The sequence below is a fragment of the Felis catus genome, chromosome A3, assembly GCF_018350175.1.
Source record: "Felis catus isolate Fca126 chromosome A3, F.catus_Fca126_mat1.0, whole genome shotgun sequence".
NCBI classification, from domain to species: domain Eukaryota; kingdom Metazoa; phylum Chordata; class Mammalia; order Carnivora; family Felidae; genus Felis; species Felis catus.
Genome location: NC_058370.1, coordinates 27,384,179 through 27,408,141, shown reverse-complemented (window position 1 = coordinate 27,408,141; position 23,963 = coordinate 27,384,179). Strand labels below are relative to the sequence as shown.

Here is a 23,963-nt window from a genome sequence, read left to right as displayed (position 1 = left end):
CTTTAGTAAGCTATTATTAAGCTTCAAAAAAGCTTAATTTCAAAGCTCTATCCACCATTAGCTTGATTCTTCCTGCTATCATTGCTTTGATAAACAAAATTTGAGTCACTTGGATTTCCAAAAGATCTGTTACCCAAAGTCTATGATTACTCATCTTGTGAACACTAGCACAAAGATTTCAATTATCCACTGATTTGACACTTGGAGATTTGTCCACTCTGGGCAATCCATGATTGTCAGATAAAGGATGGGTGAGAGGTTAAGTTTTCTTTTCAGAGTGGGAGAAGAGAAACTGAGAAGGTGGAGGTAGAAAAGAAAAGCCTGTTAAGAATTCTCTGATCATGATAAGACATTCAGAAATCAAGGGTCTAAAAATCTATTTCCTTAAGTTCTCAATGTGCACACCTTGGAAATCCTTTTTGTAGCTGGTATCCCACTTTGAAGACTACTGATTTATATTGTGTGACCTTCTCATATTTATTGAGATGACTGCATGAACCACGTGTTCTCAAGGTTTTATTGAGCATCCACCATGTGCAAGGCACTGGTCTAGTAGGTCAGGACATAGCCATGAACAAGATCAAGGTGTTAGGACTATATGGACACTATGGTGTTGATGACGGGCCATAAATTAGTAAATAACTCAATAATTCAGTAGGAGACTGAAGAAATATACAAAATAGGGGTGCCTGGGTGGCTCGGTCAGTTAAGCATCTGACTTCAGTTCTGGTCATGATCTCACGGTCTGTGGGTTCGAGTCCCGCATCGGGCTCCATGCTGACAGCTTGGAGCCTGGAGCCTGCTTCAGATTCTGTGTCTCCCTCTCTCTCTATGCCCCTCCCCTGCCCTCTCTCTCTCTCTTTCTCAAAAATAAATAAATAAAATAGAAAAATAAAAACAATTTGTTTAAATATACAAAATAATTTCAAAGAACATAAGAAGAAGAAAATAATATAGAGTAGTGAGGAGTGGTCTCATGGCCAAGGGTTGTTTCTAAGGAGTTGACATTTGAAGCAAAGATATGAAAAAAAAAGTAGTCTAGGCTGAGGCAGACTGGTGGTTTAGGGAGGCCTTCATAGTGAGAAGATGCCTCTGTGAAGAGTCCACATAGGACCCGTGTGATGAAGTGTCGGCTATGCAAAGAAATAGAGAAGAGCAATTTAGACAGAAGGTGATCAATTTGTTTAGTTTGCTAAAGACTTTCTTGATGTTAGCACTCTAATTCTCAAGTTCTGGGACAACCCTCAGTCCTAGACAAGCTAGGATGGCTTGTCAGCCTAACAGGGTGTCTAAGATCTACTGGAATAGAGGTCTATTGAAAGGTCAGTGATCTGATGGCCGATATCCAAACTGCAGTCACAGTCACTGGCAACTTGACTTAGACAAAACTTGACTTAGACAAAAGAATTAGAGGAAAAAACCTTCTTGATTCTGAGACATTTAGGCACCCGAGACTGTGGCTTTCGGTAGCATCCCAGACTTAGCCCAACACATTAATAATCAATCAAGTTTAGAGTTAATAATTGCTTCTTTGTGATATCAAAGAGTAAACTTGCTGACTCATCAGTCACCATACAAACCATCACTCAACATGCATACAGGCACACAAAGCATAGAAACCCTACACACAACAGGCATTCACGGACAAGATAAAGATCTGGAGAGGCATGCTGTGAGATCACCATTGTGGGAAGTTGGACTTTTGATTGGAAAGAACATTGGAAAGATGAGTCGAATTTGTGATGCAGCTTTTTTTTTTTTTTAATTTTTTTTTCAACGTTTATTTATTTTTGGGACAGAGAGAGACAGAGCATGAACGGGGGAGGGGCAGATAGAGAGGGAGACACAGAATCGGAAACAGGCTCCAGGCTCCGAGCCATCAGCCCAGAGCCCGACGCGGGGCTCGAACTCACGGACCGCGAGATCGTGACCTGGCTGAAGTCGGACGCTTAACCGACTGCGCCACCCAGGCGCCCCGTGATGCAGCTTTTAATTTCATATGCTGCTCTCAAGGCAAGTCACAGTTTCATCTCTATTTGGTTAACACAGTATTTGTGCAGAATGAGGTGGTTTCTGACTATAACTGGGTTAGTTTCTGGTTGAAGCCTTAAACAAAGTTTGACCTTATGACGCAGATAGGGACTTAAATTCATAACTTGCAATAAAGTGGGGGTGCGGGGAATATAGGAAAGGGAGGACTTGTCTGGAACTTTTTATGTGCCTTCACAGGTTCCTCCGTATATGATAGGAGTGGTTCAGGAATTACTAAAATCAAAATCCTTGTCTCAACCATAAAGGCAGCTCCAAACTGTGGTCTTTTTTTTTTTTTTTTTTTTTGGTATGGAAAAATACACAGACACACAAAATGTTCACTGAGACCAATATATTTTAATACATCAGAGGAAGACGGATAAAGAATTTCAGCCCAATAAAGAGAACCCCTGTGTCTTCTATGCACTTCCCTTTACACATTTCCAACTGTAGGGTAACTGTTAGTACTTGTCTTGGCGGTAGCATTCTGTCCGTCTGCATGCCATCCAATCCCCAATAGAATTGTCCCTGGTGAAATAACATCAACAAGATTGGGTCCCTGCATATTATTCCCAGTGCATATCTCTAGTGTCCCATACCCAGAAGAAATGTTAATTAGTTGTACCTTCAGTGGTCTCAAGAGAATGTGCCGGAGCTGTGGAAGAATTTTCTCTTAGGTTTCCCGGTATAGTTGGGTTAACTGTTACCTCATCATCAAACCAAGATATGGGGGAATTAGAAAATAAATCCCAATCATTCGTATTAACAGTTATCTGTTCTTCAAAGGGTACAGGACGTGGTGGCGTTTTAGTGTATCCGTCGTCTTCTTTTATGGGAATGCAGCACGTTAGCTTGTTCATACAAAGAAGCTTGTACCTTTCAACATGAAAACATCGTTTTCTGCAGTGCCCGATGTTATCCTTCCAACATCTTTTGACTTCCCAGCCAGCTGCGGGGAATAAATGAGTAGGATAAGTTTTTAACTCTAGCACCAATATGATAAGCATTAATTGAAAAACTTGACAACCATTACCCATCTAGAGCCATATGATAAATGCTACAAGCCATTGGGAGACCAAAAAATGAAACTGTATATTAAATATTGTGTCCTATGCCATCAAGGAAACGGGGGCTGGGTGGGGACAGAGAGAAAGAAGGAAAGCAGAAGAAGGAAAGAGGAGGAGGAGAAGGAGGAAGAAAGAGAGGTAGAGAGGGAGACCTATGTACAGCTAATATTTAAGCCAAGGCAAGAAGGATGGAAGGAGCCAGCCAAGTGCACAGAAAGCAGAGAAAGGATCAGCAAATGCTCAGTCCCACTGCTGAGAAACTGCATCATGTGTTTGGAGGAGGCTGATGAGTCTGAAGTGTAACGTGACAAGGAGCCTAAGATGAAGTGAACTTCAAGTGGCCAATGCCATCACCCAGTCATGTTACACCATTGTTAAGCATTTTGGTTTCAAAACACAGTGTGAACTAATTTATTTTATGCTTTAGATGATTAGTTTGGATTTTAGGTGGAAATTAGATTAGGGAAAAGAAAGAACAGAATCAGGAAGGTGTGTTAGAAGCTTTGGCTAAGTATGATATAATGGTGACTGGAATTGGGGCTTCAAGAACTGTGGGAAAAAGAGGGTAGATTTAAGACATTGGTTGTTTGGATGTGAGATCAGAGGAAGATGGAGAAATCAAAGTGCGTTCCTGCATTTCTGTTGACATAGGGGAGGTTAGTGGTACTTGCCATTCGCAGGATGGTAAACTGAGGAAACAACAAGCTTTGGAAGGAAGAGAAAGAGGCAGGCTCAAGTATTCACTTCAGGGCATGTAACATACACCTAGAATGTCAAAAAAGGCGGTGGAAACACCTGTAGGATCTCAGTAGACAAGTTCGGACTCTAGGTGTACATTTTGGAATCGTTGCTTATGGATATTTCAGACTACAGTAATGGATAAAGTATAGTGAGCTGGAATAACGTGAGATAAAAAGGGGACCAAGATTAAATTCTGGTGAGTGTCAATATTAAGAGCTCAAATAGGAGGAAAAGACCCAAAAGGAACAACCAGGTAAGTTGGAACAAAACAAGAGAATGAGACACTGGAGAATTAGATTAGTTTCTCCAAAAGCAGACCTGGGGGGGAAATTTGAGTATAACAAGTGAACCGAGCGGCATTCTCCTCCATCTGGAATCAGTTTGGAAATATGGTAGTTAGGAAAGTAAGAAAGCCAAGAAGAGGTGAGTTATAGAGTTAGTTACCAGTGTGGTTGACTAGAGCATAATCCTGTGGGAAACTGTGGCAGCCAGTGCCTCAGAATTCTCCTTCTTGAGAATGAAAGGAGTTGGAGTATTTATCTGCCACCTGGCCAGCCAATATTTGATAGATGATCCCAGAGTGAGCTCATAATTCCCTGTCATTTCTGGATTGCTCTGTACAGGGGCATTTCGTACACAATCAACCATGCTTTGGGGAGAACTGCAAGGTGCAGATCAGGCTAGTACGCGTGAAAAATGGTAAATGCCAAAAGGATACAAATAAAGTTGTATCAGTGTAACTAGGTTATGCAAGAGAGGAAAGTGTTTCTTAAAACAGCGAGTGGACATTTGTAGGCAAATATTGAGGAGAAGTTGAGTAAGATAAGGGGAGAAGTGTCCATCGTGTTTAACAGGATGATTGTCACTGATAACCATGAGAGGAGTGGTTTCAGAGTGAGAGGGGGGGAAAAAAAAAGAAAGAAAAGTGAAGTTGGTGAAAGGTGAATGAGAGAAGTCGAAGTAGAACCTGGAGACAAAACTCTTAAGTTCCATGTGAGGAAGAGCGGAGAAATGGAGAGGTTCTTGGAGGACAATACGGAACCAAGGGAGCATTTTTCAGGGAAATGACAGAGCATGTTTGAAGACGCTTAAGAAGAAACCAGTAGCAAGGGAGAGATTAATGCAGAATAGGGAAATGAGACAAAAGGCATAGTTCTTCATGGTTGGCAAGGATCAAAATCACATTCGACAGATTGAGGCAGAGAAGGCACACGTCCTCAGCTATGTCAAGAGGGAAAGAGAAGATGGGTGGTAGGAATGTTGGCCGTGGTAAAAAGAAAAAGTTCTATTTGAATGTTTAATTTTTTTATTTTTTTGTTTTATTTGTTTAATCGGTTTTTTAGATTTCACATATGAGTGGAGTAATATAGTACTTGTCTTTCTCAGTGTGAGTTACTTCACTTAGCAAAATACCCTCAGTCCACCTATATTGGCTGTAAATGGCACAATCTTATACTTTTTTAGGGCTGCGTAATATTTTGTGTATATATATATATATATATATATATATATATATATAGACAAATGGATAAGGAAGATGTGGTATATATATATATATATATATATATATATATATATATATACACCACATCTTCCTTATCCATTTGTCTATTGATGGACACTTGGGTTGCTTCCCTATCTTGACTATTGGAAATAATGTTGCAAGAAACATAGGAATGCACATATATTTTCAAACATTTCCTTTGGGTAAATGTCCAGTAGTAGAATTATTAGATCACATGGTTTCTATTTTTTTTAATTTTATTTTAGAGAGAGAGAGAGCAAAGAGTGGGGCAGAGGGAGAGAGAATCTTAAGCAGACTCCACAGTCAATGTGGAGCCCAACACAGGACTTGACCCTATTACCCTGGGATCATGATCTGAGCTGAAATCAAGAGTGGGACACCCAACCAAATGAGCCACCCAGGCACCCCATGGCAATCTAGTTTTAATTTTTAATTTTTTTGAGGAAATCCATATTGTTTTCCACAGTGTCTGCGCCAATTTGCATTCCCACCAGGCGTGCACAAGGGTTCTTTTTCTCACATCCTCACCAGCATTCTTACTTCTTGTCTTTTTATTTTAGCCATTCCGACAGGTGTAAGGTGATATCTCATTGTGGTTTTGGTTTGCATTTCCCTGATGACTGGTGATGTTGAGCAACTTTTCATGTGACTATTTGAATTTTTTAAATCTTGAAGTGTGGGATAAAGTCATAAGCTGGGAGGGAGAGTCATGTAGAGAAATAGAGCAGGAGAATTAAAGAGAAAGGAAGGTCAGTACAAAACAGCTGTCTGGGAAAGAGGAAGGAGGGGCTCACAAAAGAAATATGGTAGGATTTCTAAGCAATGTGATAATTTGAGGGACGAGGATCTGAATATAAAGTGAAACTAGCCTGCTCCATTTTACAATCATTTTTCAGGCGAGTAAATATGACCGTATTTCTCAGCAAATTGCCTGCAATGTATAAAGGTTAGTGTATCCTAGGCAGAGGAAGCAGCTAGAGCAAAGATTCTATGTTGGAGAAAGCCCGGTATGTATTAAAAAAGGGAAGCCGTTCTCAAAACAACCTTTTCTGGATTTAATTTGATTATGTATGAGAAGCACTTTTCATGGGTTTACATATATAGAGATAAAAGTCATTTGTCTCCTGTTGCCTCCCCTGGGCCAAGAAGTTTATTCCTCTTCTCCGATGATTCATTCTCTTATTTTTTTACTGGCTCCGATTTGCTTTGCTCATGTTAGAATTTTCTGTAAGTTTTAAGTGTAGACATTCCGCTTTTCTCTTCCAAGACAAACTTTGACATCACTTCTTCATTCCTTGTTTCTGCAAAGATTGTTTCTCAATTTTTCTTTTCCTCTAGGATACCCATTCTTGAATGCCCCCCATTTAAGAAAGTGTGAGCCCCTAACTATGATACAGATTTTATTCTAGGTCCGTATAGTACATTTGTGAACTAAGCAGACAAAAAAATCACATAGAGCTTACTTTCTAGCAGGGGAAGACAGACGATGAAAAACAAATACATTACCTTATATGTGAGAAGGTGATAGTGGTTTGCAGAAGTAAGAGAGAATAGATTTCAGCAGAATCTATTTGGGGTGTCATGGGGGCAGACTAGCAGTTTCTTTTTTTTTTATGTTTTATTTATTTTTGAGAGAGAGACACAGACAGAGCGTGAGCAGGGGAGGGCAGAAGCAGGCTCCAGGCTCTGAGCTGTCAGCACGGAGACCAACGCACGGCTTGAACCCACGAACCGTGAGATCATGACCTGAGCCAAAGTCGGACACTTAACCAACGGAGCCATCCAGACACCCCCTGACAGTTGTTTAAACAGCAGTTAGCATAGGGTTCAAAAGAAGGTGACAATTAAATAATGACTTGGAGGAGGTAAAGGAATTAGCCACACCAGTATCTGGGTCAAGTACATCTAAGCAGAGGAAACAGACAGAACTCTGTGGGTTGAGCAAGCCAGGCATGTCTGAGGAAGAGCAATGAAGCCAGTGGGGCTCTAGTGAAGGGAGCAAAGGCTAGAAGAGTAGAAGATGAGGTGAGAGAGTTCATAAGGGACAGATCACAGACAGCAGGTGAGCCGTTGTTGGGACCTTGGTTATTGTTCTGAGTAAAGAGGGGACCATTGCAGAGTTTTGAGCAGATGAGGTACATAATCTGAGTTCTCTTGGGAGTAGATTATGCCATCTGCTAAATACCAAAGACAACTCCAAGAATATGGCTTAAGCAACGCAATGATGGCAATTGGGAATAATCTCTCATCGAATGTATTTTTGTTTAGAATGACAGCAGCTTTGGTTTTTTTCCCCAAAGGTCCTCAGTCTGGAATTATGTTGTTAAAACTTGTGACCTCCACCACCAATATCTTAAAATCATAAAACTAAAGAATATGAATAACAATTGTATCATTTTGGGCACATAAGCCATTCGCCAAAACATTTTCCCGCGTGTGAATTCTGCCTAAAACATACCAGATGCAGGATCAGATGGCACCAAGTTAAATACAGCCATTGACATTGATGGACAACTTGGCTTAGTAAAAAGTTACTTCACAAAACCATCAGATGCTCTCTTACTTGAAAATACAAAAATAAACTCACATACATTAAGTAGTTAAATTTCAAAACGGAACCTATAAGGGAAGATCTATAAATCAACCGGAATAAAAGCTACCCCCCCCCAAATAAAAAGGAAAAACAGGCAGAACCACACAATTTGTAGACAAATTAAAATACACAATAAATATATATGAAGTTTGACTTCTCCATACTGAATGAAGTAGAAACAATTACATCTTTAAATATTATCCTTCATTTAAAATTTTTGATTTATGGCTGAGAATGGTTATATAGAACTAATTTGTAAATATAACATAAATATACTTATTAGCAAAAATAAGGACATAAATGTCCAATTATCAGATTGGATAAATGATTTGCAGAGCATCCATTCAATGAAATTTTGTGCAATTATTGAAAATTCAGTTGTTGGAAAATATTTAATACATGGGAAAATACTTACATTATAATAGAAAATTTAAAAGTAGGCTACACATTTTTATTCACACAGTATCCAAGAAGTCTGAGGGAGAGCAACAAAACAAAACTTTATTTTTAGTTCTTTACTGCTTCAAAACTTTTCAAAATGTCAGCAAATAGTTCATAATCAGAAATTCACCCACCTTCTTTAAGTCTTGTGCATCCATTAATAACAATAAAGTAAGTTTCTATATTGATAACAAATTTTTAAGACATATTAGTTGTACCTTGCAGAAGAATCCACATGGTTCATTTATACTGGGTTTTTAAAAATCTAAGATCTAAAAAAGAAAAAAAAATCTAAGATCGGTCTATCTATCTATCTATCTATCTATCTATCTATCTATCTATCTCTGCTAGGATATACAAGAAATTGGTAAGATTGAGGGATTCTGAGAGAAAGATTGCAGAAATATTACTCTAGGGTAAGAGAGTACTTAAACTCATATAAACCTATCAAGTGCCTGATACTTTCCATCAATTGCAAGTATTGCTTTTCAATAAAAGTGGATAATTCTCAAAAGCAGCATTACTAAAAAGCAGGAATAAGCCCATTCATATCGATCTAATATGAGAAGCTTACTATTTCACTGGTTAACACTGGTTAGTTATAGAGAGAGCTAGCAAGAGCTGCTCAGAAGATTGAGGAAATTCATGCCTTTAGAGAAATGTCTCAGAAAATACCCCAACATGAGGCGCCTAGGTGGCTCAGTAGGTTAAGTGTCCAACTTCAGCTCAGGTTATGATCTCACTGTTCGTGAGTTTGAGCCCCACGTTGGGCTCTGCGCTGACAGCTCAGAGCCTGGAGCCTGCTTTAGATTCTGTGTCTTCCTCTCTCTCTCTCTCTTTGCCTCACCCCTGCTTGTGCTCTCTCAAAAATGAGTGAACGTTAAAAAAAAACAATAGAAAAAAATACATCATGGCCAAGAAGATTAAAAAAAAAAAAGAAGAAGATACCCTAACATGATAGGTGCCTCCAACAGAGTCTTAGAGAGTAGGGACATTGAGCTGCCATAATGAGACCATTTTTGTGGTTCTTTATTGGCCCAAGGCTTTTCCTGAAGACCCTCTTTTCCCCTCAAGATACCTGAAAGCCCAAGGTCAACAACATTCTAGTTCCATTGTGCCTATGTTGTAGGGTTCCATTACCTTTGGTCACCAGATTTAGAAACCCACATATAATGAAGGCCAGCATCAGGAGGTTCATGGCTTCTTGCAGAGAGGAATATCTGTGTCCTGAGGAATCCAGAGCACTTTGCCCAGCTAGGACTCTAAATAGTCACCTTTACTTGCCTATCGTGGGTGATGAACCAGAAATGGGGACACCATCCAGAACACCAAACCATTAACTTGCACCACTGAGTGTGCATGACAAAATCATGCTCTGTTCTAGAAACTTTTAAAGGAAATTGAGGCCTTGTGAAATGAGTTATAATCCTGAGGAAGTATAGGGTCTGATGGAAAGAAACAACTCCCAGGAAGTTGTTCTCCTTAACCCTAGATAAGGCCAATTACTTCTCCTCTGTCTATATGCAGCATCATATATATACACCAATGGTAGCAGAATGCTACATGAAGATCCCACTTATTTCAGACAAATAGCTTATGACTTCCACTAGAGTATCCTCCTCTCCATCTGAATGATTGCCAAATCCATTTTGTATTCATTTTTGTCTAAGTTTTGAAGTTTAGTTTGAGATGGATTCCTTTTTTACTGTGGATATTCAATTTTTGCCGTAACGATTTATTAAAAGTACTGTCCTTCCTCCATTGAACTGCTTTGGCAATTTGTCAAAACTTGTCAAAACTTACTCGGCCATACGTGGTTCTCTGTTACCTTCCATTGATTATGTGCCTGTTCCTCTGACGAAACAACATACTCTTGATTACTGTAACTGTATAATATGTCCTAAGATAGTGTACTGATTCTTCTCGCTTTATTCTTCTTTAAAAAATTTTTTTTAGCTATATACCGGTTCCTTTGCTTTTCAATACAGATTTTAGAATAGTCTTGTGCATATCCACAAAAGATCTTCCTGGGATTATGATAGCAATTGAGTTGTACCTGTGTATTAGTCTGGGGAGAAATGTTGAGTCTTCTAGTCCATGAACAGGTATGCCTATGCCACTTCATTTAAGTGTCTTTTAAATTTCTTTCTGTCCTTTTTTTGTTTTTGTTTTTGTTTTCTTTCTTTTTAATTTTAATTCCAGTACAGTTAACATACAGTGTCATGTTAGTATCAGGTGTACAATATAGTGATTCGGCCATCCCGTACATTCCTCAGTGCTCATCAAGATAAAAGTACTCTTAATTCCCATCACCTGTTTCACCCATTCCCCATCCACCTCCCCTCTGGCATCCACCAGTTTGTTCTCTAAAGTCACGAGTCTGCTTTTGGTTTGTCTCTTTTTTAATTTGTCCATTTGTTTTGTTTCTTAAATTGTGCAGAGCAGTGAAACAATATGGTATTTGTCTTTCTCTGGCTGACTTACTTCACTTAGCATTTATTGCTTGCATCAGTGTTTTGTAGTTTTTAGGATACGAGATTTAAAATATTTTTCAATTTCCACCTAAGTATTTAATACCTTTAATTTCAACATTCACGTAAGTATAATTTGAAACTTTTAATTTCAGCATTCACATACCCTTACTAGTATACAGCAATACAATTCATTTTTATGTGTTGATTTTGTATCCTGGACCTTGCTCAACTCAGTAGTTTTAGGAGTTTTTTTTTTTTTTTATAGATTCCTTGGTCTTTTCTACATAAACTACCATGTCAGCTGCAAATGAGGACAGTTTTCTTGTTTCCTTTCCAAACGCTGTCTTTTATTTCCTTTTCTTGTCTTACCATGTTGAGTAGAATTTTCAGAATGCATTGAATAAGAATGGTGAGTGTGAGTATCCTTGCATTTCTGTGATCTTAGAGATAGTCATTCTTTTACCATTAAGTATAACATTAGCTGTAGGTATTTTGTAGATTTTTTTAATCAAGTTAGGAAAGTTTCCCTACATTCTTAGTGTTTTTTAATGTTTATGTATTTATTTTCAGAGAGAGCACATGTACACGAGCATGAGTGGGGGGAGGGGTAGAGAGAGAGAGAGGGAGAGAGAGAGAACCCCAAGCAGGCTCCACACTGTCAGCACAGAGCCTGATGTGGGGCTCGATCCCACAAACCATGAGATCATGACCTGAGTCAAAATCAAGAGTCGGATGCTCAACCGACCGAGCCAACCAGGTATCCCCATTCTTAGTTTTCTTAGAGTTTTTATCATGAATGCATTTGAAACTTATTCAGATGCTATTTATACATCAATTGATTGGATCATTTGATTTTTTTTCTATTAGCCTGTTGATTTGTTAGGTGATATTCATGATTTTCAAATATTTAACCACCTTTCATTCTGCATCAAATCCCACCTGGTCATGACTTTAATTCTTTTTATGTATTGCCCAATTCCATCTGCCAATATTTTTTTTTTATTTTTTATTTTTGAGAGAGAGGGAGAGAGAGGGAGGGAGAGGGCACAAGTGAGTGAGGGGCAGAGAGAGAGACAGAGAATCCCACTAGAGGGAGAGAGAGAGGGAGAGAGAAGTGGGGCTCACTCAAAGTGGGGCTCATGTTTTACCTGAAGCGGGGCTGGAGGTCACCCAGTGCGGGGCTTGAGCTCATCCAAGGCGGGGCTCGAGCTCCCCTGAAGTGGGGCTCAAGTCCAGATGTGGGACTCGAACTCACAAATCGTGAGATAATGACCTGAGCCGAAGTCAGATGCTTAATGACAGAGCTACGCAGGTGCCCCTGCCAGTATTTTTCTAACTGAAATAATTGTAGACTCACAGGTACTTGTAAGAAATAATTTAGAGCGAGCCTGTTTGCCCTTGATCTCGTGTCCCCCAATGGTCACATCTTGTAAGCCTATAGTACAGTCTCAACGAGGATGGTGACACTGATGCATCCCCCCAATCTCATTCTGATGCCCCAGTTTTACTTGTAATCATTTGTGTGCGCCTGTGTGTGTTGTGATAGTGCGTGTGTTTGCAGTTCCGTGCAGTTTTACCACACGTGAGGTTTGTGTGTCCACCACACTCAAAAGATACAGAGCAGTTCCATCATCATAAGGGTCCCACCTTTCATTCACTATGGCCTTGCCAAAAGTCAGTTGAGCATATTTGTCTGATCTGTTTCTAGATCCTGTAATTTGTTCCACCAATCCCTCCACTAATACAACACAGCTGTACCTAAGCCTTGCTCTCTGATGGAATGATACTTTATACTTTATACTCTGTCAAGATGGTAGGGCTGATGTTCTTGTGTATCAATGTTATAACAAACTTGTCTATGTCTACAAAAAATCTTGCTTAGATTAGATAAGAATTTCACTAACCCTATAGATCAATGTGAAGTCTTCTAATCCGTAAACACAGTATGACTCATTGCATATTTAGGTTTGTTTTGCTTCCATCAGAATTTCGTAATTTTCAGCATTCAGATCCTAAACTTGTTTTTTTTTTTTTAACTTTTTAATGTTTTATTTGTTTTTGAGAGAGACAGAGACAGTGGGGGAGGGGCAGAGAGAGACGGAGACACAGAATCCAAAGCAGGCTCCAGGCTCTGAGCTGTCAGCACAGAGCCTGATGCCAGTCTCGAACTCAGGAACTGGGAGATCATTACCTGAGCGGAAATTGGACGCCTAACCAACTGAGCCACCCAGGCGCCCCTAAACTTGTTTCTTTAAAAGTATACCTAAGTATTTCATTTACTTGGGAGTGACTGTAATTACTACTGTCTTTAAATTCCAGTTTCTGTAAGTTTATTGCTAATATATAGAAATGGAATTTACTTTTGAATAATTTTTTAAGCAAACAGACATTTATTTGGGCCGTTAGAGTTATAATTCAGGAGACACAGATTCAAGTAGAAACCTGAATTCTTTTGTGTCTTGTCTTTTATCCTGCAACCCAGCTGAACTCACTAGTCGATTCTTGTGGATTTTTTAAAATAGATTTTTGATGGGATTTTCACCTAGAGAATCATGTCTTCTGCAAACAGGCAGCCCTTTTTTCCTTTTAAATCTTTGTCTATTATTTCTTGATTTATTGTGATGACTACAACTTCCAGTACTGGTAATGTGAACGCAGTTAGCCTTTGATCACTAAATATGAGGGATTTATTTTGTAGATGTTCTTTATCAAATTGAAGTAATTCCCTTCTACTCCTCACCTGAAAAGACTTTTTATCATGAACTGGTGTTTTGTAAAATGTTTTTTCTGTGACAATCAATAGGCTCATATTATTTTTATAATCTCCTTATTGATATGGTTATGTGATTTTTTTTTATTTTTTTAATTATATGAAACCAATCTTGCATACCTGAAATAGTTTCCCCTTGGTCCTGGTGTCTGATTTTTTTATACATTGTGGATTCTATTTGCTGATATTTTACTGAGGTATTTGCATGTAAGTGTACAAGGGCATTTGGTCTGTAGTTTTTGTTTTTAGAAATGTCTCTAGTTTCGGTAGTAGGGTAATGCTGATATCACAATGAGTTAGGAAGTACTTTCTTCTCTTCTAGTTTCTGGGGGAGATTAAATCTTTGTACATACAGGTATCCCTCACTATATGAAAGTTTGGGTCACACCACTCTGCTTTTATGAAAGACCTACATTAGTACCTGTTTTTGCTAACAAAGAAATCTGAAGAGGATTTTTGCTGTTACAAAAGGCGAAAAGCAAAAATAGTGATCAGTTACGCATTTGCTTTGCAATGAGTCATTATTGAGGCACCAGAATAGCCCCACCACGCTGCTGCCCTGGGAACTACACTCAGTATCTCAGCATCAAGTTGCCATGGCTTTGCACTATGTCTCTGAGCATCTGGGCTTTGTCTGGATTTTGTGCATCCCTTAGCAGGCTGTGTCCCAAGATATCAAGACTAAGATATAAAGACTAAGAAAGGTTATCTTTCGGTGTGGAAACACTCAACAAATTCTCCATATGAATTAATGGTAATTGCATCTTTGCTTTATGTCATCGGCTTACAAAAGTGTTCATAGAAACATTCTACCCTCAGATAGTGGGAAAAACCCATATTGGGTCAAATTCTCCAGCGAAAGCATTTCGGCCTGGAGATTACTGTTTGAAAGCTTTTAAATTAGAAATCCAATTTCTTTAATGGTTATAGAACTAGTCAGGTGGTCTATTTCATCGGGATCGAGTTTAAATTGTTTTTGGTTTTTGAAGAATTGACCTGTTTCTTCTAAGTTGTAAAATTTTTGAGTGAAAAATTTCTTGTGGTTTTCCCATCTTATTTATTATTATTATTATTTGTTTTAGAGAAAGAGAGCACACATGCTCGTGCAAACTAGAGAGGGGCAGAGGCAGAGGGAAAGAAAGGAGCAGGCTCCACATCTATTGGTGGTGGTGGTGGTGGGGGGGTCATCGTGGGGCTCGATCTCATGATTGTGAGATCATGACCTGAGCTGAAATCAAGAGTCATAGGCTCAACTGACTGAGCCACCTAGGCACTCTTCTTTTCTTATCTTTTTTTTTTTTTTTACATATTTATTTATTTTTGATAGAGCACAACCTGGGGAGGGGCAGAGAGAGAAGGAGACACAGAATCTGAAGCAGGCTCCAGGCTCCGAGTTGTCAGCACAGAGCCCGACACAGGGCTCGAACTCACAAACCCCGAGATCATGACCTGAGCCGAAGTCGGACGTTTAACCGACTGAGCCACCCAGGCGCCCCTCTTATCTTTTTTAATGGCTGTAGGATCTTAATGACATCAATGTTTCATTGTGGACATTGATGGTTTCTGAATTGCTTCCTTTTATCTTTGTCAGTTTTGAAATTTGACTTAGTAATTTTACAGATTTTTTTTTTGAGAATCAGCTTTCTGTTTATTTTTTTCTTTCTTTTTTTTGTTTTCAATTTTATTTTTCTCCTACCATTCCCCTTATTATTTCCTTTCTTCTGCTTGCTTTGAGTTTATTTTGCTCTTCTTTTTCTAGTTTTGAGATAAGAACTTAGATTATAGAGATCTTTTTCTTTTTTTAATTAAAAAAAATTTTTTTTTCTATTTTTATTTTAAGTAGGCTCCACACCCAGTGTGGGGCTTGAACTCACGACCCTGAGGTCAAGAGTCACATGCTCTACTGACTGAGCCGGCCAGGCACCCCTTTTTCTTTTTAACTATAAGCATTTAGTGATAAAAACTTCCTTCTAATTATCACTTTAGATGCAACCCACATATTTGGATATGACCTGTTAATTAGGAGGAAATGTGAAACACAAAAACATGCAAAAAGGTGTTGCACAAATTAGGGTTTTATTCTTCTCATATGGTATAATGTCAAGGAATGCTATAAGACTTTCACACTGACATCAGGGACCAGGCAACATCTACCCTTTTTTTCACACACTCCTCGCAAGTGCTTTTGGCCCATGATTATAAGACGGCTACCTCGCCTCCAGCAACATGACTGTGGTTCAAGCAGAGGGAAGTGGCAGGACAAAAGCTAATGGGTACCTGCCACTTGAATCTTCGCCCCGTCCCTCTGAAGTATCTTACAAGATCCCCCACCAAAAATATTCTGCTTAACATCACTGACCAGAATTGCATCACGTTTCACCACTCTGTGTTTGCCAGATTTGGAAAAGTTGTTGACATGGGCGTGCCGCTGCACCTAAACTATCAACCAGACACAACAGGCTGTGCTAAGGAGCAAAGAGGCGGAAATGCCCAGAGCGCACTCACTCCTCAGCAGATAGCACCAGGCACACGGAGTTCTCCAAGAATGACGGCATCCCTGTGGGGCCAAACTAACGATCCCGTTCTTGGAACATCGAGATCTAATCGTGCTGGCGGCCCGCAGGCACACCCCAGGCTCTGTGGAACATCACACTGGGTCAGGTGAGGAACCGCATGTTCAGACCACCCCCCGGGAGCAGAGCAGGCTGGAGACGTGGCAGGTGGAAGAGCTCCGTGCACAGGTGATCAAGCGGCACCACTGAGAGTTCAGGAAGCTGAAGAATTTGGGCGACCGGTACCAGTCTGCAGCCCCTGGAACACACGGGGGCTTCTCAGAAAGCCTGTCATCTCAGGACACAGTATGTGGCCAGGCAACACTCTCAGTGTCGGTGACAAAGTATTCAAGGGCAAAGTTCTTTTGTGCAAGTTGCCTATGGCCCTGCATGGTTGCATTTTCTTTCTCTGTCTCTTGGCATATCATTTTTTTTTTTTATTTTTTTTTTCAACGTTTTTATTTTTTATTTTTGGGACAGAGAGAGACAGAGCATGAACGGGGGAGGGGCAGAGAGAGAGGGAGACACAGAATCGGAAACAGGCTCCAGGCTCCGAGCCATCAGCCCAGAGCCTGACGCGGGGCTCGAACCCACGGACCGCGAGATCGTGACCTGGCTGAAGTCGGACGCTTAACCGACTGCACCACCCAGGCGCCCCTCTTGGCATATCATTTAAACTTATTTTTACATTGTTTTAAGTGCTTGACCTGGAGTTTTAATTATATCTTTTTAAACGATCTAAGTCTGCTTAGAAACACCAAGAGTCTGTGTTCAGCCCTTTCAGCTGAAATCCACTGTTAACATACTGAAGGTTTTTTGGTATATTGGTACAGTGTGGTAGAAGGAAAAAGATCTAAATTTTTCTGATTTTGTCCCATACTTTTACTGAGGCTATGTCTCAGGGCTGTGACCTTCACCAGTATTTCTGTCCCCTTTCCCAGCATATACTCTTTTGCCCATCTGTTACTCCCTTCCCTGAGAACAGTGCCCCCAATGTATTTCCTTGAAGATATCTTCCCTGTCGCCTATTTTTTTCCTTAGATGAAATAAGTTTAGAGCAGGTTGGAGTGGGCAAGATACCTTTCTTTTTTTTTTTATTTTTTAAAATCTTTATTCACTTTTGAGGCGGGGGGATGGGGGGGAGGGAGAGACCATGAGTGGGAGAGACACAGAATTGGAAGCAGGCTCCAGGCTCTCAGCTGTCAGCAGAGATCCCGATCCGGGCTCGAACCCAACCAACTGTGAGATAATGACCTGAGCCCAAGTCAGACGCTTAACCGACTGAGCCACCCGGGCACCCCAATACCTTTCATCCGGGATAAAGTCTCGGAATTGCCTTCTGTGAAATTCTTTCTCCCTAGAGACTAGACCTTTGTTAGGAAGAAAGTCTTGAAGGGTGTCGGCATTGCCACTAGCCAGATACTCACTGTGAGAGCTTGATTGTTTTAATTTATTTTCTGTCAAATTGCAGCTTTTCCTCAAAGTGTGGTAATCCTAGATTTCCTGTCCATACTTAATAGACAGAACAGAAATTGTGATTGTAAGCATTTTTTATGTGGTTAAGCCTATCCTCAACTAGCTTTTGATATAAGATGTTTATGAATATAGAAAAACATATTTTTGGAATGCATGGCACTGAAATTTCCTGCTTCATTCTCTTTATAAAAGGTACATAAGCAGAAAGATGGAGTAATTTTTTTATATGCAAACACAGCACCCAAGAATATTTATGCCAACCCAGGAGTTTAATAATAAGAATTATTTTTTTTAAGTTTATTTATTTGAAAAAGAGAAAGAGCCCGAGCCGGGAGGGGCAGAGAGAGGGAGAGAGAGCCAAGCAGGCTCCTGTCAGCGCCGAGCCTGACGCAGAGCTCTATTCCACAAACAGTGAAATCATGACCTGAGCCAAGATCAAGAGTTGGACGCTCAACTGACTGAGACATCCATGTGCCCCATAATAATGAAAACTTTTTTTTTTTAATTTTTTTTAATGTTTATTTATTTTTGACAGAGACAGAGACAGAATGTGAGGGGGTTAGGGGCAGAGAGAGAGGGAGACACAGAAGCAGAAGCAGGCTCCAGGCTCTGAGCTGTCAGCACAGAGCCCGACGCGGGGCTCGAACTCACGAGCCGTGAGATCATGACCTGAGCCGAAGTCGGACACTCAACTGACTGAGCCACCCAGGCGCCCCATAATGAAAATTCTAAAATGACATCCCTGTACCCTGTCTAGCAAGTAATGAGTTCACATTGTAGAAGGAAGAATAAGGTTCCAGTGATAAGATATAAGTGAGATACACCCTCATTTACTACAGAAGAAAATAGATGATAACTAATGTAGGCAAATTATAGTCATTAATTATTAAATAATAGCAGCAATTCAATATACCATTTTACCTTGTAGCATTAGTTTTCTGGAACATATATTGGATGATCTGTTTAAGACATATAGATTTTTTACATTTTTCTTCAAGTATCTTTGCACGTAAATCAAGGTAATCACTTTCTGATTTGGAAGCTAGTGAGCCTATCTCTGTGAATTATTTGCTAAATCAAAAGCTAACAAAAAGAAACGTAGGTGGTAACAGGTCAAAGCAGTGAGCAGGGCCATAGGCAGCTTGCATAAAAGAACTTTGCCCCTGCATACTTTGTCACCGATGCTCAGAGTGTTGCCTGGCCACATACTGTGTCCTGAGATGACAGGCTTTCTGAGAAGCCCCCGTGTGTTCCAGGGGCTGCAGACTGGTACCGGTCGCCCAAATTCTTCAGCTTCCTGAACTCTCAGTGGTGCCGCTTGATCACCTGTCCACGGAGCTCTTCCACCTGCCACGTCTCCAGCCTGCTCTGCTCCCGGGGGGTGGTCTGAACATGCGGTTCCTCACCTGACCCAGTGTGATGTTCCACAGAGCTTGGGGTGTGCCTGCGGGCCGCCAGCACGATTAGATCTCGATGTTCCAAGAACGGGATCGTTAGTTTGGCCCCACAGGGATGCCGTCATTCTTGGAGAACTCCGTGTGCCTGGTGCTATCTGCTGAGGAGTGAGCGCGCTCTGGGCATTTCCGCCTCTTTGCTCCTTAGCACGGCCTGTTGTGTCTGGATGATAGTTTAGGTGCAGCGGCACGCCCATGTCAACAACTTTTCCAAATCTGGCAAACACAGAGTGGTGAAACGTGATGCAATTCTGGTCAGTGATGTTAAGCAGAATATTTTTGGTGGAGGATCTTGTAAGATACTTCAGAGGGACGGGGCAAAGATTCAAGTGGCAGGTACCCATTAGCTTTTGTCCTGCCACTTCCCTCTGCTTGAACCACAGTCATGTTGCTGGAGGCGAGGTAGCCGTCTTATAATCATGGGCCAAAGTGATGAAAGAAAGAAAGAAATTGAAGACAGAAATAAATGGAAAGATATCCTGTGTTCACAGACAGAAGGTGATATTGTCAAATACTGTGCAGCCACTGTGGAAAACAGTGTGGTAGTTTCTCCCCCCAAAAATGAAAAATAGCACTCTCATACGATCCAGAAATCCCACTGCGGGATATAGAGCTGGATGAAATGAAATCATTCTGTTGAAGAGATATTTGCATTCCCATGTTCTTCACAGTATTTACAATAGCCAAGGTGTGGAAATAATCCAAATGTATGTTGACGGTAGAATGGCTAAAGAAAGTGTGTATATATAAAGTGGAATAATGATCAGACTTTTCTTCATGAATTTGTGTGTCATCCTCGTGCAGGGGCTGTGCTAATCTCTGCATTGTTCCAATTTTAATACATGTGCTGGTGAAGCGAGCACAATAATCAGGAAGGAAGTCCTGCCATTTTTTGACAACGTGCGTGAACCCAGAAGACATCATGCTAAGTGAAATAAGCCAGATGAAAAAAAGAAAAATACCGCACCACCTTATTTACATGTGGGCTCTCAGTAGTCAGACTGTGTGGCAGGGGGAGTGGAGAGATGGTTTCAGGAGGTACAAAATTTCAATTATGCGAGATGAGTAAATTCTGAAGCTCTGTTGCACAACAACGTGACTATGGTTAACACTGTTGTATTCTATGCTGCAAATTTGCCAATGGACTAGATCTTAAATGTTGCCACCACAGAAAAGGTCAAAAAAGAAAACCGTAACTAGGTGTGGTAATGAATAAAAAAAAAAATGGAAAGGATTAAAAGAGATCATAGACTGAAAGATGTTATTTGCCCACCGCATAGCCAACAAAGAACTCGAATAGAGTACATAAACAACTCTCAAAATGCAATAATTAAAAATATCCCATTATCTTTGAGTAAATATCCAGAAGTGGCATTTCTGGATCATAGTGGCATTCCCACTAACAGTGTACAAGGATTCCTTTTTCTCCACATCCTCACCAACACTTGCTGCTTCTTGTCTTTTTGATTTTAGTTGTTCACAGGTGTGAGGTGATACCTCCTTGTGGTTTTTGATTTGCATTGTCCTACTGATGAGTGATGTTGAGCATGTTTTCGTGTGTCTGTTGGGCATTTGTGTGTCCTCTTTGGAAAAATGTCTATTTGGGTCTTCTGCCCATTTTTAATTGGATTATTATTTGTGTGTGTGTGTGTGTGTGTGTGTGTGTGTGTGTGTGTTGAGTTGTATAAGTTCTTAATATATTTTGGATATTAACCCAATTTGAAAAGATGTATGCACATCTATGTTTACTGCAGCCTTATTTACATTAGCCAAGATATGGAAGCAACCCAAGTGTCCATCAATAGATGAATGGAGAAAAAAGACGTGATATATGTATACACAATGGAATGGTACTCAGTTGTAAAAAGGAATGAGATCTTGCCATTTGCAACTACGTGAATGGACCTAAAGAGTATTATGCTAAGTGAAATAAGTCAGAGAAAGACAAGTACCATATAATTTCACTGATATGTGCAATTAAAGAAACCAAACAAATGAACAAAGAAAAAGACACACAAAATCGTCTCTTTGATACAGAGAACAAATTGTGGTTGCCAGAGGGGAGTTGGGGAGAAGTGGGTGAAATAGAAAAAGGAGGGACTAGGAGGTACAAACTTCCAGTTACAGAATAAATAATTCATGGAGACGAACAGTACAGCATAGGTAATAGAGTCAGTAAGATCTTAATAACGTTGTTTGGTGACGGATGGTGACTTCACTTACCATGGTGAGCACTGGGTAATGTAGAGAATTGTTGAATCATTATATTGTATACCTGAGACTAACATAACACTGTATGTTAGTTATGCTTCAATAAAAAAGTAAAGACATACTCCTCATAAGAAACACAAATATTCTATTTAGAAAATGGGCAAATGAACAGGGATTTCACCAAGGAGGATGGCATCTAAGTACAAGAAAAGATGATCAACATCAGTAGCAATTAGGGAAATGCAAATTAACACCAGCAGGAGATACTACACATTATCCGTTAGAACAGATAGCATTTAAAACCATGGCAATACCAAATGCTGATGAAGAGAGACTGAATCTCTCATACATTGTTGGCGAGAATGTTAAATGGTGCAGGTACTCAGAAAAATAGTTTGGCAATTTTTTTTAAAAGCTAGCAATCACCCCCTAGGCATTTATCCAGAGAAATGAAAACTTTTGTCCACAAAAAAATCTGTACACAAATATTTATATCAGCTTTGTTTGTAATAACCAAAATCTGTAAACAGCCAAATGTTCTATAACTGTAGTACATCCATACCACGGAATACTACACAGTGACAGAAGAAACAACTATTGATAGATGCAGTGATCTCACAAGGTTGCGTACTGTATGATTCCATGTATATAACATTCTCAAAATGACAAAATTAGAACAATGGAGAATATCTTGTTAGTTGCCGTGAGTTAGGGATGTTGGGGAAGTAGGGAGCTAGGTAGCACAAGGAAGATCTTTGTGGTGATTGAATAGTTCTGCATATTGATTGCTTACACTAAACAATGCCTGTGATAGAATGACATAGAAATAAACATTGCACCAATGTCAGTTTCCTTGTTTTGACATTGTGCTGTAGTTATTCAAAACAACATTTGGAGAAACTATGCAAAGGCTACACAGGATTTCTCTACTGTCTTTGCAACTCCCTCTTAATCTATAATAATTTCAAGATAAGATTTACATTAAACTAAAAAACGAAGACAGTTATAGCCAGAAGATGTATGTGTTTGGTGAGACATTTTCCCCTGGTTGCAAGGAGCAATGGATTTGGAGTCATTTGGGACTTCATGGCTTACCAACTGTGTGGCCTTAAGAAAGTCAATTGACCTTTCTGAGCTTGAGTTCTGTTGCAGAGAATGGTCTTTATCAATTTCCTAGCCCCAACTGTAGTCATTTGTATATCTTCTTACAAACTTAACAACCTGCCATATTATCTACAGGCTGTAGTGTTACATATTTGTTGTCTCCCACCCCCATCAGAATGCAAGAATTTGCTTTCTTCTTCTCTCAGAACTCTGTCTAGTACAGAGATTCACACCAGCCAGTTCACCAGTCCTCCCTGCAGGACCTGAGAGCCGTGGTCAGGCAGACTCCATATGTAGCATTTGGACACCAGGAACCACCCCATCTCCCAGACAGTCCAACCAGTTTCAGATGGTTCTAATCATCAGAGGTCTGTCCCATTAGTGAAAACCTGCCCCGCTGCTGTTTCCAGCCAAGACTTCTGGTTCTGCCCTCTAGGCCTGCATAGAACATGTCTTTCAGAAGATAGTGACCCTACCTCTCATCCACCCATCACTGCTTTTCAGGTTAATAGATCCCTCCTTCCATCGTTATTCAGGCGCAATCCCCCCAGGGTAATAGAAAGAACATGTGCTCTTGAAACAAGTAAGCCAGACCCGAATCCAGACCTCACTCCTAAGCACTGTGTAACCCTGGGCAAATTACATTTGCCTATCGGGATCCTGTGAGGATTCTAGGGGCTCATGTACGGAAAGTGCTTACGATGGCTACTGAAAGACAGTAAGGCTTCAGTGGATGGCTTCACGCTCACTGCTTTTCCGGGAGAAGGGACTACTTGGATATCAAGGGCAAAGCAGGTCTCCTGATATCCACCAGGCTGTCCCTGATACCTGCAACTGTAAGAAGAAGAGAGTAGACTGGAAGAGCCCTGGGCCCACCAAAAGGTGTAAAATGACTCTACCACAGACTAAGGACTCCAAAAAGAAAACCCAATGGACTCACAGACACACTTACTGATGGAGCCCAGGCAGTCTCCCCTTTTTGTTGGAGAATCTGGCGAGGGGGGAGGGTAGGTATTTTTGCTGTACTCTTTGATGGCTGAAGTCTAAGAAAGTCGCAGAAGGAGCCAGTATTAAGGATGTGGAGTAGGAAATAAGGAGTAAAGGCATAGTTAAAGAGTTGGATGTTGGGCTGGGTTAGGAGGGTCTTAGTCTGGTTTTTTTCTTGCCCGCAGTATGACCCGAGGCAAACATCTTCCACTCTCTGAGGCTGCATTTAAATAGCTGAGAGGGGCGCCTGGGTGGCGCAGTCGGTTAAGCGTCCAACTTCAACCAGGTCACGATCTCGCGGTCCGTGAGTTCGAGCCCCGCGTCGGGCTCTGGGCTGATGGCTCAGAGCCTGGAGCCTGTTTCCGATTCTGTGTCTCCCTCTCTCTCTGCCCCTCCCCCGTTGATGCTCTGTCTCTCTCTGTCCCAAAAAAATAAATAAACGTTGAAAAAAAAATAAATAAATAGCTGAGAAATGCCGGTTCTAAAATCTATCAGGGTATGAGTGAATACCAACATGCATTTCATTAATTCATCGTT

At 40.4% G+C, this 23,963-nt stretch overlaps 1 protein-coding gene and 1 non-coding gene across 2 annotated transcripts; both read right to left on the bottom strand.

Annotated features, from left to right (window-relative positions):
- Window positions 1-1,038: 1,038 nt before the first annotated feature.
- DEFB125 (defensin beta 125) lies at window positions 1,039-9,596 on the bottom strand. The gene is made up of 3 exons (XM_045055076.1): window positions 9,539-9,596; window positions 2,657-2,980; window positions 1,039-1,133 (listed from the first exon to the last, which is right to left on the bottom strand). Exons 1-3 carry the CDS (start codon window positions 9,594-9,596, stop codon window positions 1,039-1,041), a joined length of 477 nt encoding a protein of 158 aa, XP_044911011.1.
- A 10,287-nt stretch (window positions 9,597-19,883) lies between these two features.
- Window positions 19,884-19,987, bottom strand: LOC111559915. The gene has a single exon (XR_002741384.2). It is a non-coding gene; the product is annotated as a U6 spliceosomal RNA (small nuclear RNA).
- Between the last annotated feature and the right edge of the window lie 3,976 nt (window positions 19,988-23,963).